The sequence below is a fragment of the Acanthochromis polyacanthus genome, chromosome 1 (assembly GCF_021347895.1).
Source record: "Acanthochromis polyacanthus isolate Apoly-LR-REF ecotype Palm Island chromosome 1, KAUST_Apoly_ChrSc, whole genome shotgun sequence".
NCBI classification, from domain to species: Eukaryota; Metazoa; Chordata; class Actinopteri; family Pomacentridae; genus Acanthochromis; species Acanthochromis polyacanthus.
Window position 1 is genome coordinate 32885561 of NC_067113.1, and position 16220 is coordinate 32901780.

Genomic DNA, 16220 nt, shown 5'->3' on the forward strand with positions numbered 1-16220 from the left:
TCAGCCCTGCTGTACTTAGTGCACAGTTTACTGTGTTAGTTTTGCAGGACAGGTAGCAGCGCCTCTTCTCCAGGTATGAAAGCTCTCATTGTTCTTGAGCGTTGGCGTGAATTGTGAAACTTCACGTTCTGAGCGTGTCTCTGCATCCACGTCTCCAAGTCCCGTACATTCCTTTATGCTGCTCCAGTGCACTTAGTAATTCTGAATTGCATAATGTCCCTGTTTTGTTCCAACACCCACATTATGTAGTATGATAGAAGACTAAGAGAGTCCTAATACGTAGTAAAGTTGATGCAATGTGGCAAAAATACCTGGATTTCCTACAAAGTCTGGATGCATTTTGCAATGTTTTCAACTTTTATTTAATCAGCAGCAATCCCGCTTAGATTCAGAAGCTCTAAATGTAATATATGAATGAGTAAGTGAGTGTAAGAGCTCACAAACAGGTGGTTTAAAGTGCAGACTACTATGAATAAATGAGCAAAACAGTCAAAGCTTAAGGCACAATATGATGAAGCAGCATTAGGAATCTATAAATGTTACATTTTTAGGATCAAAACCGATGCGATGCCATTTATTGTTAATCAATAAAAGCTGAGAACCAACATTTAGAACTGATGTACACCCCTGGTCAAAAGTTTTGAGACGGGTTCTAATTGATTTGAATGAGAAAGTGTCTCAAAACTTTTGACGGGGGTGTACATTCAATTTAATGTTGTTTATTACGTTTTTTTGTAGTTTATTTTTTGATGAATTTGGCTTTTATTTTGCCCTTCTCTGCACCATCTGTTCATGTGTAGTTTGTCCCAAATGTGTGCATAATGCATGCAAACAGTTTGTAAGGGCACCTGTTCTAAAACCTGAAAGATCAAATTCGCAAGATGGTTTTTGCACTCAATCCTGCAGGAGATTTATCCCCAATGCAAACTCAAAATATCACACCTTTAAGAGGAGTAACTTGCCAATCGTGTCACCTAAATCTGGATGACTGGTAGGAGTCGCCGTGCCCGGGGCTGACCCCATCGCCTTCCCTTAAATGACACCTGTTTGCAGCCGCTTCATCAGATTACTGCAGCGGGCTTCGGTCCAAACAGCCGCTCTGAACGTCAGGACACAAGCTGCCGTGAATTCAGAACGAGCAGCAGGAGTGTAACGCGAGAAGAGTCTGAGCATTACTCGCAGTAGGAGGCAAAATAATCAATTTTTCCTTCTGTTTCCACGGTAGTGGAGTTAAAATTCAATTAAACTCTCATTAAGCCTCCTGTAATGACCACATAAATTGAGTTATTTTTTTCCATTTCTGGGATACAATTCAACAAAGTGACATTTTTTTTTCTCATTAAAGCAAATTAGCAGCTGAAAAAAGTGAATTTACGCTTTGCTTTTCTCCTCCACTCCCCACGATTTTGTAGTAGAAGCCACAAATACCGAAGAAACGAGGAGAAATCAGAGTCAGCGGTACATGAGGTGATCACAGCTTCAACAGCCATAAAGCTTCTTCCTAAAGAGCTTTAATCAACACTCAATGTGCCGCCAGTTTCTATAATTGATCCCATTAGGTGTGAGAAGCCGTGGATTAAACATTATAGAACAAGATGTCTATGTTGTGAGACTCCAAATCTCGCTCCGTCGCTCCCCGATCTCTGAATTCTTGGGAATTATCCTCTGTGTAAACTGTGAGTCACACTGGAAAAAATGGCCTCTTTTCAATGGAAACGGTGACATCGGGCTGTTCAAACACAAGGTACCAGAGCTGAGGAGAGTTCTGAACAGTCAGAGACCAGAGATGCTTAAAATGCAGCAGTAATTCCAGTTAGTGTAAAGGAAAGCCACAGATTTGTCTCCAAACACGTCATGCATGTTGGACAAAAACTTTCTGAAGCCTAAAAGGCGTGTTATCTTTAAATAAACTGGCACAATTACACCACTTATCAGAGCCAAAACCTGTAAAAACAGCAAAAATTGTCAGGTTTTCAGCTTTCTGACGGCTCTAATAACCTAACACGCCGCTCTGTCCGAAAACTAAAGCAAATCAAAGCTTCAACTCTATATTTCACCAAAATCTTTTTATTCTACGCGTCTCGTTTAAAAAGTTTGCCAAAAATAAACCGCTTGTTCTAACCAAATTCTGCAAAAAACAAAAAATTCTGAGCTCCTCAACATAACCGTGAAGCCATTAATGACTGTGATGTGACCAACAGTCACGTGACAAAAATTCAGGAACTTTTTAGCTGCACTGGGCTGAACTGCACATGTTTCCTTTGACGTGCAGGACTTTATATTGCGCTAAAAAATAAACCCACAGTGAGCAAAAACGAGACAGGAGTTGCTTGGGTTCAGAGGGTCAAACTGTTTTACATCATTTTTGTTTTAAGGACATATTTTGGGCAGACGAGAGGCTTTTTTATAGCTTTTCCGTTGCAGATTTACTCAGCTATAACGACCAGCATACCCTCTAGTTGACCAACTTCAGCAGATTCATTAAATGGTTAAAGCTGGCATCGTTTTATAATGAAAATGCTCTAAAAAGAGAATCCTAAATGGTGCAAATGATGGCGAAACACATGATATTGTGCAACAAGACAGACGCTAAAGCATGTGCCAAAGAAAAAAGGGGTTTAGCAAACTGATTGTAGTTGGCATTTATTTTTAATTCTTGAATACTTTACTAGCAAAAAAAGGAGAATTTAAACGATGAAATGATGGAAAAGCACATTTTTTTGTGCTAGTCTACTTCTGGTATAAATAATCTGATCTTAGTTTTTAATAATCATCATTTCTCAGAGCCAATAAACTCACATTTAATACACTTAATGAGGAATTCAACTTCTTAGCAACTCTATTAAAGCAGAGTTGCAGAGACGTCCGCAGCAGATCATAATAATGCACTATATATAATCTTAAACTGCCCTTAGTATAAATAATATAATCTGAAACTGCTCTTAGTGTGTATAACATAATCTTAAGATCTCCTTAGCGTATATAATATAATCTTAAGATGCCCCTAGTATAAATAATATAAAGTTAAACTGCCCTTATACTCCCATCTTTTGAGCTGCTGTAGCGTTGAACTTTCCCCTCTGAGATCAATAAAGTTCATCTTATCTTATCTTATTCTGGCGGCTGTTGCATTAGAGTGCATCACAAATAAAACATGTCCTGGAGTGAAGTGAATAAAAGCATCATCTAAACAACCTCACCTGTCTCCTCTCCCGTCGAGACAGAGCGTGTCCGTTGAGGACCCTCCACAGCATCCGTCCTGCGATGGTGGTGTCGATCCACAGCAGCCTGAAGCCGTGGTAGTAGTGCTTCACTTCGTCCACCACTCGCTGCCGGAGCGTCCGTCTGACCGGCTCGGCGTCCAGCGTGGGGCTGTACACCGGCCCGCCTTCCTCCAGCTTCTTCTTGTCCTTCAACGAGCGCAGCGACTTCTCCACCTTCGAGTCGTCCCACCGCCTCCTGGAGGTGTGGATCCACCGGACGCCGGCGATGTCCTGCGGTCGCGCTATCGTCCACGGGGAGCCCGATGTGAACGCGGGGTACGGGGAGGAAGAGGAGGAGGAAGATCCCAGAACGAAAGCGCAGTAGAGCCGCTGGGAGTCTGAGCTCTGAGCCACATATTCATCTGACAGGGGGAGGGACGGACCGAAGGAGGGAAGCTGGGACAAGCTGCCGAGTCGCAGCGCATCGGGTCTAAAAAGACAAAAAAATACAAGCTTCAGACTGAAATGGGACAACGGCAATACTATTTTTGCTGCTACATGGCTAATTTTACATTTTTTTTATAGAAAGCCCTAAAATGTAGCATCTGCCAGACAATAAATGTTTATAATAACATTACAAAATATATAAGAAATTGAGAAAAAAAGCTTGTTGATGGTAAAAATGCCGCTAATAATTCAATAACTTCTCATTATTTGGCAAAACAGCCCATGAAACATCCAGCATATGTTTTGTTTTTTAAAAAAAAAGCACAATAAATTAAAAATATAACTGTTTAAAATGTAAGAAATGTGACTTTATATGGGTTATGAGTCACTTAGGACATGGTTCAAGTTATTTGGGACAGTTTTTTGTCGTTTTGGACACGTTCTAAATCATTTTGGACAAACTTTAAATGATTTTGGACGAATTCTGAGTAATTTTTACAATTTTTGAGTAACTTAGGACAGGTTGTAAATCATTTTGGGCAAGTTTTAAATCATTTTAGACATGTTTAGAGACTTTTTTGCTTTTTTACAATATTTTAATAATTTTAGACCCGTTTTCAAGTAATTTTGGAAAAGTTTCAAGGCACTGGGGACATAAAAAGCACTGATAGGTCCTTTAAGAAAACGCTGGCGAATATGCTAAACGGAAGTGCAGCAGAAGCTACGTATTGTACATTTTTCCCAAAAAGAAATGGGTTTAAAAATTCACAGATGCACAAAAAAAGACAGAATTGTAGTTTTAAACTGTTACAAAATATCATTAACGGATTTATTTTTTCATTTTATTTTGATATTTCCTGAGATACTATCCTTGAAAACAAGCCTCAAATTTCAAAGAGTGAAAAAAAAATCCGTTGAAAGTGGGTCGACGGCGCATTTTTTAACCAAATTTATCGTGCAAAGTGCTTTATATATCAAGCTAAAATTTCACAAATATTTGTGAAATATTCACCGTTATTCCTCATCATGTCACAGTAATATAAAACTAAACATATAGAATACCTTTAAATATAGAATACCTGGTCACAAAGGTAAATAAGTTCAAAAACAAGTTATTTTCTTTGAACTTTTATTGATTGATTGAGCAAGTTGTTCTATAAAAACGAAAGTATTACTACATAGCTTAATCCAAGGCTTTTATTTTGAAATCCTGAGATACTATGTTCAAAACAAACCAAAAAAAAGCTCAGTATCGCGGAAAGTCTTTGATCTACCAATGTAAACTTGCACGGAAACCATTTTTTGTTTACTATAAAGTTTCAAGGAACTCAATGACAGTCGAGCAGGAGGCCTCTGAGGATTTGAGACGGAATAAACAGAGTCATTTTCTGATATTTTCAGGAAACCGTCCACATTTACTTTGCTTACTTTTGACTGGCGAATCTGAGGCTTGTGCAGTTGAAACAGGCACCTTCCTTTAGTTTCCCTGAAAGAATAATAAAAAAAGAAGAACAGAAACATGAGCAGCTGTGTTCTGAGAATAAGACAAAAGATAAGCAGGGCAGGGTCACACACACACACACACACACACACACACACACACACACACACACACACACACACACACACACACACACACACACACACACACACACACACACACACACACACACACTGTATATTCAGAGAGTTCATGACCTGCTGCAGATGAACAAATGACAAATCTCACATCAGCAGCTTCCTGCAGCCGGCCCACCTTTATTTCAGCATGTACTCCCACTATCGCACCAGTCGAAGCATGCAGCGCTTATGACCTGTTATGCAATAATAAAACGCCAAGTAGAATCACTCCTGCTTTCTTATGCAATCCTCTACAAGCACCTCAAAGACGTCTGCTGAACTTGGCATGTCCTTTTGTGATATTTTTGGAAGGGTGCTTTGCTAATTCTTGCATCAGATCACCTGATATGCAAAAAATACACTTTAAAGACAGATTTTTGCAAAAAAAAAATACTCCCTTGTTTGCCATTTGTTGCCCAAAGCAGCTTCACAGATGATTTTTTTTTACTACTTATTACTGTTTTAAACCATATAAGTTCTGCATTTTGTACACAAGGATCTGTTAAAGAGTGTTATTACTCCTGATGTGAAAATAAAACACTTTTAAAACAGATTTTGCGAAACAAAGTCCTCTCGTGTTTGCAATTTGTTGTCAAAGTCAGCTTCACAGATATTTCACTGTTTTAAAACCTTGTATTTTCCACATTTTGTCTACAAGAAGCAGTATTAAAGAGTATTATTTCTCCTGCTGTGCAATAAAAATGCAGATTTTGCAAAAACATTTCCTCTCTTGTTTGACATTTGTTGCCAAAAACAGCTTCACTGATGATTTTTTCTGAATTATTATGGTTTTTAAACCTTATATGTTTCACATTTTGTCTACAAGGAGCTCTGCCAAAGAGTATTTTTCTCTAACAATGTGCAAAATAAACACTGAAAAGACAGATTTAGCAAAAACATAGTCCCACTTGTTTGCAATTTGTTGTCAAAACAAGTTTCACATATAATTTATTACTCTTTTAAAACCTTACATGTTCCACATTTTGTCTACAAGGAGCTCTGCTAGAGTCTTATTCTTCCAGATGTGCAAAAAAAAAAAAACACTTTAAAGACAGATTTATCAAAAAATATTCTCACTTGTAACCATTTGTTGCCAGAACCAGCTTCACAGATGATTTTTTTTTTACTATTTGTTACTCTTTTAAAACCTTATTTGTGCCACATTTTGTCTACAAGGAGTCTTATTTCTCCGTAAATATCTTCAGGGTGATCTCCTTTGGTGGTCGGGGCGTTCACACCCACTCTGAGGCCCACAGTGGGGCTCCCAGACTCACATGTATTAAAAGGGTGGAGTGGGGAGACACTTCTAGCCAATCAGACGGGGGCAGATGGCTTTAGCCCCGCCCCCTGTGTGGTGCCGCTCACATGGCCGGCTGGAGAGAATCCAGCAAGGCCTGGTGGAACACGACAAACGGTGGCGGGGGGCCAAGAGGACACAGAGTTTACTGGAACAGGATCACCTCTGTGGCCGAAACACAAAGAAAACCCTGGAAATACAGTAGAAGACTGCAGCCGACTGGAAACACACTCTGCCTCGGTGTTCCTCTGAAGGGTTTAGAGTCACATTCATGCCCCACTACATGTTTAATTTTATGATTCTGGTTCTGTCAGGTTTACATGGTGTGTTTAGTCCATTTTCTATTAATGTCTGTCAGAAATTATCACAGAAATACACCGTAAATAAAGCTACACATCGTGAGAAATTACATTTTTCCGACTAAATATGACCGTTATTTAAGGTTAATAAGACCAAGTTTGTACCTAAATGAAAGGAGCTGCAGTTTCTAAGGTTTTAGCTTCACATTCATACCCATTTCAGTTTAATATATGTCCAATAGTTGTATAATTTACAAATTCTTGTTCTGTCAGGTTCACATGGTGGGTTTAGCGCATTGTTTGTCAATGTTTGTGTTAAATTATCACAGAAATACACCCAAAATGAAGCTACAAATCATGAGAAAGTAAACTTTTCTGACTAAATGTGACTTTATGGGCAGTTATTTCAGGTTAACAAGACCAAGTCTCGACCTAAATGAAAGGAGAGACAGAGCCAAAGCTGTAGTTTCTAAGATTTTAGTTTCACATTCACGTCTCTTTCAGTTTAAGACAAATCACGTGACACATATACAGTTCTAATTCTGCTCCTATCATGTATTGATACACTACATAGCTCAGTTTCTATCAATGTTTCTCATATATTATCACAGAAATATACTGTAAATGCAGCTATAAATTGTAAGAAAATAAACTTTTCTGACTAAATATGAGTTTCCTAAAGACAAAATCCACTGAAAGGAGCTTCAGTTTCTAAGGTTTTAGCTTCACACTCACATCGCTTTCAGTTTAAGCCAAAAGCTTAACTGTCAGATTATACTTTTGTAACTAAACATGAGTCCTAAAGCCAGACTAAAAGCAGAATCTGCCCTGCAGCCATCTTGGTGATGTCCACGGGTGATTTAAGACTAAGAACACCACGTTTCTGCCTAAATAAATGGGGATTTTAACGGTCACCAAGACGTAAAATGGATTCAGCAGTCAACTCTGATGAAAGGTTTAGTAACTTTACCCCTAAAAATGGTTTAAAAAGCAGTTTTACTCCTACGACACATGGGTTTATAAATGTATTACAACAAATACACTGTAAATACACTAAAAAAAGAATAAGTTGTACAAATAAGAAGTGCAGTGTTGGTCTATCTGAGCAGTTCTATTGTTTTTATTGGATACAAACACACCTTAAAGCAACACAGTCATAATTTATAATGGCAACACCAAATCTTGCACTTAAAATATTAGTTTTAATTAATTTTTTTTAATACTATTACTTTGATTGTCGTTCCTCTGCTTATATGGCCAAAGACTGCAAAGCTACAACATGCAAAAATGTAATTAATCAAGCAGAAGTGAAACTGCTTAGTCCCTGAAATGAGCCCAGTGAGCCAAAAGATAAAAAGATCAGGTCTTTATCTAAATAAATGGGTTTTTACTAATCGTCTGAGCACGATACGTCATCAAAAGCGGAAGTGCAACGCTGTGTTGCAGGGCCCTGATGACTCCGAGCTTGTGCTCCAGTGGATGGTGAGAGTCAAAAAGCAGGTACTGGTCCGTGTGTGTGTGTAACCAATGCACACGGAGAGGAGTGAAAGAAGCCATCCATGTCAAAGTAGAGAAGCCATCTCTGAACAGGGGGGGTGGTCTGCGACATCATCTTTCGTCAATTTACAATCAGGTCCTTTCAAAACTCCCCAAAAGAACGACTCAGCAGACTCATGCTAATGACCACCATTAGCACATGAGGGCTCAGTGACATCTGTGCATTTCAACGACCCCCACCAATACTCACAACGACCATCGTTGAGGAGTCAGACGAGTTTTGGTATTGGTCGTTGGAATAATAGCCCTGGACACACCTCACAGAGGTTTAAAAGCTGGGGCAACAGCAACCACTACCAGAACTGAAGAAGCTTCTTGGATGAGAGGTGAAACGTCTTCAAGCAACTTTCTTAAAGTCCAGTGGATTGATTTAAACTACTTTGGACATGCAAATAAAAAGGCACATGTGACATTCGACCGCAATATGTGGCGCTAAGAAAGTCTCCTGTAGATTTCTAATCAGGATTTAAGCTTCTCTGTTAAGAATAAACTATGTGTAATGTGGTAAAGTCAAGAAACAAACCAAATGGGACCAAATAAATCTGTGGACAGCGTAGGTCTCTCTGTTCCTTTGCAGTTTATCTTTACGTTTCTGTCCATCTGGAACCAAAGTTAATGATTAGCAGCAGCTAAAGTCAGAAACGGTATCTCCTGAACTGCCTGAACCCGCCTCTGACTTCAATGCTTTTGATATATTGAGATGAAATTCACGTCATATGTTTTAGACCAAACAAGAACTCGATTATTTGAGAAAATGATCTATAACAGAAATGATCATTAGTTGCAGTCCTAATTACAAACAGCAACATTCAAGTTAAGCCAGTTTCAGCTCATGAAATCAAAAGCTTTCAGAAGATATTATTTCTAATTCTACATTTTTTAATCCCCCGCCGGCCGTAGGCACGGAGGGGGGTATTGGCGTGGGCACGTCCGTCCGTCCGTATGTCCGTACGTCCGCATTTCGTTTCCTGAGCATATCTGAGAAACTACTTGAGGGATTTCATTCATATTGCACCCAGGCCATCTCTATGTAGTACAGATGTGCCTTTTGGGGTGTATGACCTTGACCTGATTTTCAAGGTCATAGTGAGGCACTCCAAATATTTTTTGTTTCCTGATCATATCTCAGAAACCACTTGAGGGATTTCATTCATATTGCACACACTAAGCCTGTTGGTAATGTAGATGTGCCTTTTGGGGTGTATGACCTTGACCTGACTGTGTTTTTTTTTATTGTAGTGAAGATGTATCATTTTGTAGGTGTATCTTCCAGTATATTTTATTATTTCTTGCACTTAGAGGTACTATATGTAAGGCGGGGGATGTTTTAAGCGGAGCGTGTTTATTTTTGTCTTGGAGCATGAACAAACACTTTTAATTTCATGCAAAGACAATCCAAAATATGAGATTCGCCGCTTTCCATCTGCAGTTAATGAGCGGAGACGCACAAATACTACATGGTAGCTTCATGCACACAAATTATAGTTTCGTAAGTTATTAGTTTACCATCCTTTTCCTTCTTTGTTTACATGTCGTCAGCGTGGATCTAAACAAGCCCACCAGCACAGTCCTGTTAGCGCGGCCTCATACTTATGATAGAACAGATTATATTCAAGATGTCATTAGTAGCTCAATGTTTAGATTCTTGTAGAGCAAAACAGCTGCGTTTGTGTTGAGAAAACTAAAAAAGAAAAGTGTCTTTATTATAAGAGCAGTGCAAAGAGTTGTCCTCAGGTCTCTGGTGTTTAACTGCTCACCAGGACAAGTCCTGTAATTAGACCACGGTTTTAGCACTTTACAGCCAGACAGCTGCAGGTAAAAGTCAAGCAGGCGTGGCCGAGATATGATTCATTCACCTCCGGCTAATTCTGTTTGGGCTGAGGCCAAATCAGTGCGGCAGGAAAGACCAACAAATGCAACAGAAATGCTTCAAGAGTCACCATAAGTGTTGCATTAGACAATAATTAGCTAGTAAATTAATCAGTACAATTAGTTGCCATTGAAATTAATCATTATTTGAACAAAAAAGTGAAGAAATATCAACCAAAATGTCATAAAATGTCAACATAATGTGAGTTAGGATGAGTAAGAACAGCATTTTCTGATATTTTAAAGCTGGACTTTAGATAGGTTATTTATGAATCAATGAACTAGTCAATCAAATGAGAAAAATGATCAACTGACTGGAAGACATTTCAGAGCATGATATTGGACTTTGATTCACATTTTCTCACAGTTTATAGACCGAACAACCAGTCGATTCATCAATACAATTGGCTGACATTGAAAATAATCATTATTGATGAAAAAAGAGAAGAATTATGATCACGGTGCCATGAAATGTCAACATAATGTGAGTTAGGAGGAGTAAAAGCAGCATTTTCTGACATTTAACAGACCAAAAAACTAGTCAATAAATCAATACAATTAGTTGACATTGAAAATAATCATTATTTGATCAATAAAGGGGAGAAAGGATGATCATAGTGTCATAAAATGTCAACGTCATGTGAGTTAGGAGGAGTAAAAGCAGCATTTTCTGACATATTAAAGCTGAAACCATCAACTGTTTGCTCAAAACACAACTTTACCTCATTTATTAATCAGTTCATGAGCTAATGGATCGATTGAGAAAATGATCAACAGATTGGTTGACATTTTATGACAGCATTAAACAGTCGATGGTTCCAGCTTTAAAATGTCAGAAAATGCTGTTTTCACTCCTCCTAACTCACATTAAATGTTTTTGTCCATGCTTCAAGACAAAAAAAGTAACAAAACTGGGGAAAAAATACAGAATTAGACACCTAATCGATCGATTGGTCAATAAAAAGGGGAGGTATGTGCATTACAACAACTAATCTAACACCTGATAATACATTAAATATGCTTGGTTTTAGCTTAAAGGCATTAGAGGAGATTTAATTTCCTACGACTTTGAACGTAGCATGTGCACATACAACCTCTCCCTCACCCCCCTCTAACCTCCCCCCTCTTAACATTTACGAAGAAACCCCCCCCCTCCAGAAACTTGCGTAGGACTCGTGAAGTTGTCTTTTACGGCTGAATCTTTATCTGCCATTATGTAAAAAAAGATGAGCAAAACAAGTCGCCAGCTAACTACGAAGCTATACCAAAGTAACACATACAGAAAACATGTAAGTCCAAGGCGTACGTAATCTACGTAACTAGGCCTGAGCCGGAAGATTTTTGATTGACAGGAAAGGGAGCAAACCAAACGCCTCGGTCCGAGCGCATTGATTGGCTGATGTTTTTCAGGTCCTGCCATGTCCACAGTTATTTTTTTTAATTTTAAATTTTTTTAGAGACCATACATACAAGTCCACTAAAGGTCAGTATATTCATTTTATGTGAATCAGACAAATTAAACAAAAAAAACCATCCTCCATAATGCCTTTAAGTGTGAAGCCGAGCTAACAGGACTGTATTGGTTCATGACAGATGTTTCTTTAAACTCACCAAACAGCAAAACCTTTATTTTTAAATCCGCCGTGAGAAGGTTTCCGTTACTGCTTCTACAGTAAATTCTCTCTGTGCTTGTTTAGATCCTCGCTGACGACACGTAAACACAACAGAGTGGCATGAATCCAAAATAGCCTTGTTAACTGGGCAGCAGGACGGTAAACTAAATGCCAGACTGCAGCTCGTACTGGAATGTTTGACCCTTTTGGTGTGGAGCATCTCCTTTCACTGAGGTCATAAAATGTGACGTTTGTGGGTCAGTTTCACTCGGCTGCACTGAATGCTAGAAGAAAGATTCCTCCCATTTTCAGTTGTCTCAGTGCACATCAGAGACCAGAGTGTCATTGAAATACGGTAAATTAAGTTTGAATAACAAAGATCTCTGCAGGAGAAACCACATAAAATGAAAAAAAAAACAGTGTAAATACATGAAAACACTGCTGCATAAGTGTGCTGCAGATCAGTACCTTACACCAGCTGAAACTTCCCTCTGACTTTTACCCCTCATAGCTCACATTACGTTGACATTTTATGACACTAACATCGCTATTTCTTCACTTATTTGATCAAATCCTGATTTTATTTATCGTCAACTAATTTTTTTTATGAGCTGACTAGTTGTTTGGTCTAGAAAATGTCAGAAAATGCTGCTTTTACTCCTCTTAACTCACGTTGCATTGACATTTCATGATGCTATTGCAGACAGTTCTTCGCTAATTCGATCAAATAATAATTATTTTTATTGTCAACTAATTGTCTTTATTAGTCTAGTAGTTGATCGGTCAATAAAATGTCCAAAAATGTGGAAAAATGTTGATCAAAGCCCAAGAGAATGTCCTGAAATGTCTTTAGCTTGTGCACAAAAACTATTCAGATTATTTTCAAAGAGGAGGAAAGAAACTAGAAAACATTTGGATTTTTAAAAGCTGGAATCAGAGAATTTAGACTTTTTTTGGAAGCATTTCTGTTTCATTTGTTGCTTCTTTTGGTCTCAGTAAATGAAAACACTGCTGTGTAAGCGTGTTCCAGATCAGTACCTTACATCAAAGCACATGTACCAACTGAAACTTTCTCCTGTGTTACGCTGAAGCCGTGTTACATAATGCAGTAATCTGTGCCGCTGCTGATGACAGTTGGGCTTTGCAAAGACGGCAAACTGCTCAATGTTCAGCTGTCAGAGCAGAACTGGAAGCTTGATGACACTACTGGTAACCCCAAGTTTAAGTTTTCAGTTTTATCCTTATTTATTCATATGTATATTTATTGATAATTGCCAAAAACAGAGAGGAAAAGGTATTAAAGGCATTCATTTTTCCATTGATGGCGCTTGTAAATGTGGGAACATTGTTTTTTAAATCAACATAGTATTATAAATAATAATTATTATGCATGGAACGTGTACCACAACATGTTCACATAAGCTGCTGATGACGTTTTTGTCATTTTGTGTCTCGTTTTTGTTGTTTTGTGACTTGTTGTTGTTTTAGGTCTTGGTTTTGTTGTTTTGTATCTTGGCTTTGTCATTTTATGCCTCGTTTTTGTCATTTTATGCCTCGTTTTTGTTGTTTTTTGGATCGTTTTGTCGTTTTGTGTCTTGTTTTTGTCATTTTATTCCTCATTTTTGTCATTTTTTTGGATTGTTTTTGTCGTTTTGTGTCTTGTTTTTGTAATTTTATTTCTCATTTTTGTCATTTTCTGTCTCGTTCTTGTCGCTTTGTGTCTTCTTCTTGTCATTTACATCATCAAACAGTTGTCCTAAAGAATGGGTAGAGCAAAGCTGTCCTCTCTTCTGTTTTTCATATTTTCATCAGCCTCGATTAAATGTCATATTCTACCTCATATTATCAGGATCAGACTCATTCTTTGGACTGTTTTCCATCAGTCAGTTTGTCCTCTTGGTCAGCCGTAACAGCTAGCTAAATATCTAGCTTCTACTGCTGAGAAAAAGCTAACATTAGCATGGATTAGCAACCCTGTTACTGTGATTAGAGTAGGGTTAGCAAACAACACATAAAATATGGACTAAAAATGCTACCATTGATGTGTAAGCTGAGACAATCAAGCCTTTGATAGTTTAATACCTACTGTTGATTAATATGGAAAAGAAAATTGTAAAAGAGAAGGTTTGTTTTTCAAAAAATTGAAGCCCAAATGTACTCCAGTCCTGGAATGACCCTTACTGACTCACTTCTATGAGCATGCAAAGAAGCATTCATTACCAGGAAATGACTCCACTCATAAGTAACTTATATCGTGAGCAAACGTGAAGCAACAAAATGAGGCTCAGCGTGTCTCAGGTGGAGTTATAACAGGCAGTGACCTTTCCTCACTGAAGCCCAGCAATTTGTCTGATAATGTGGGCCTGAAGCCAACAGCATGGTCTCAGTCCGTCCACCGCAGACGGGCAAATCCCCACCATGACCCTCTCGTCTATTTATAAGAGTGACGTCAATGCATTGAGGAAACACATTAAACCGGCTGCAGACATAAAAGCTTTCTCCTGCAGCATAAACCTCCTAATGTCTCCGGCGTTATATACCAGCTCCTATTAATTAAACAACCAAAGAAACACATCAGTTTAATACCTAGACCTGCTATATGACAGCTTGTTAAACATGTGTAGTGATGTGAAACTGTTGCATTTATCTGCCCAGTTGGCAGATCAATGTGATAAAGTGTGAGTGTTTAGGCAGAGCTATGATTCCTCTGTTAGTCACAGGAGTGACTGATGCATAAGATCTAACTATAACCTGTGATGCTGAGAATTATCTGAGAAATCATCACACGGGAATAAAATGCCTGGAAATTGAAGGTGCTTCACGGATGCAAAAAGCATATTTAAAAGCAATATTGCTATTAAAAGTCATGTGCAATGATTTTATTCACCAAAAAACATAAAAGGGATGGTTACCATGGTATAAACAGTTGGCAAAATCTCCCAAAATTAACAAACGTAAACGCCATAACAGTCTGCAATTCATTTTTACTTTCATTGGAGATTATTAACCGAACTGAACTGGATTCCTGCAGTGTTTTACATGAACAACAACACTGTAGCGCTCTGACAAAACATTTCATGGTGGTGAAATCTGACACAACACAACGATAAACAGTGCTCCGTTGTGACATTTGAATAAATTAGCTCAAATCTGCATACAATAGAGCCAAAACTGAGCTTCATTCATGTTTATGTGCCTGTCTTTGTGCTGTGTGAGGATATCTGGTGGATGCTGAATAATCAGGAGGGAGGCTGTGTGCCATGGCAACTAGCATCCTCTCAGACTGCAGCGGGTGCTCTGCTCAGGTTGTCCTCAGATAACCTGAACCCAGGATTATGTTTACACCCCATAATTCACTCCTAACCGTGGCGACCGCTTCTACAGTCTAATATAAGCTTATTATAAAGTGGTACCTGGAAGTTAATGGTTATATTTCTGAAATGTGACGCCGGTTATCCGCTATCACCTTGAGTATTCCTAAAAACCTAAACAGACCAAAGACCACCTGCCTGTGAGGTTGCTAGCATGCTAGCCGCTAGCTTCTTTGTTATTTCGCCATTATAAACAGCGCGTTAAGCAGAAACAAGGAGAACTACAGCGACGGGAGGACTTACCTTTGCGGAATTCGCTCTTTAGTGACCTGGAGGTTTTCATTAAAGGTGCCCGGGACCTCGTTAACAGGATTAACGCCATGCTTTGCTGAGAAAAGTCGCTTCCTATTTGATAGTTACAGTAAAAGTTACAGAACTAGCTGACCGGCTAACGCTAGCTGCGGCTGTTTGTTGAGTTGGAAGCGAAAGCGCCGCTAGCGTGGTTCATAGAGGCCGAACCGAAACCTTCCGGGGGCTTTAACGAGCTCAGAGTGCGGTGCACGTCGGAAAATGTAGATCCATGTTCTGCCCTTCCCTGTCGGACGGCCCGCCGATGACGTCAAACTGTTTGTGAAATAAGTCGTGCGGTCTGCGCATGTCAGGAACCTGGAAACCTCTGGCGCGTTTATAAAATATAAGCCGATAAAAATCATAGACATTAAAGAATCTTCATTATTATTCAGATTCAGATTCAGAAAACTTTATTTCTCCTCGGGGGGCAATTAAAAAAAAAAAGGTCAGTGATGGGTCTTGAACTTGTGACTTTCCATTTGGTATTCTCTCTTCTTACCCCGTGAATTACTTGCTCACAGTCTATGGGTAGAATCGAATAGAATCTCTTTATATTTTATTAATCCCTGAGGGGACAACCCTTTTTTCAAAGTTGGTCCCATTCAAAATCTTGGAAATATCAACTGTGCAAATATAAGAATGAGAATTATTAT

General features: G+C 38.7%; 1 protein-coding gene across 2 annotated transcripts in view; it reads right to left on the reverse strand.

Moving 5' to 3' along the window:
• The window catches only part of letm1 (leucine zipper-EF-hand containing transmembrane protein 1), a 33899-nt gene extending 18050 nt beyond the window's left edge, over positions 1–15849 (reverse strand). For both annotated transcript variants that reach the window (XM_022202283.2, XM_022202282.2), the window contains exons 1-3: positions 15520–15849; positions 5079–5136; positions 3201–3693 (exon numbers count right to left, since the gene is read on the reverse strand). In XM_022202283.2, the coding sequence (XP_022057975.1) occupies positions 3201–3693; positions 5079–5136; positions 15520–15598 (630 nt within the window). In that variant the 5' untranslated portion in view covers positions 15599–15849. The remainder of the gene's footprint in view (positions 1–3200; positions 3694–5078; positions 5137–15519) is intronic.
• Positions 15850–16220: the final 371 nt, after the last annotated feature.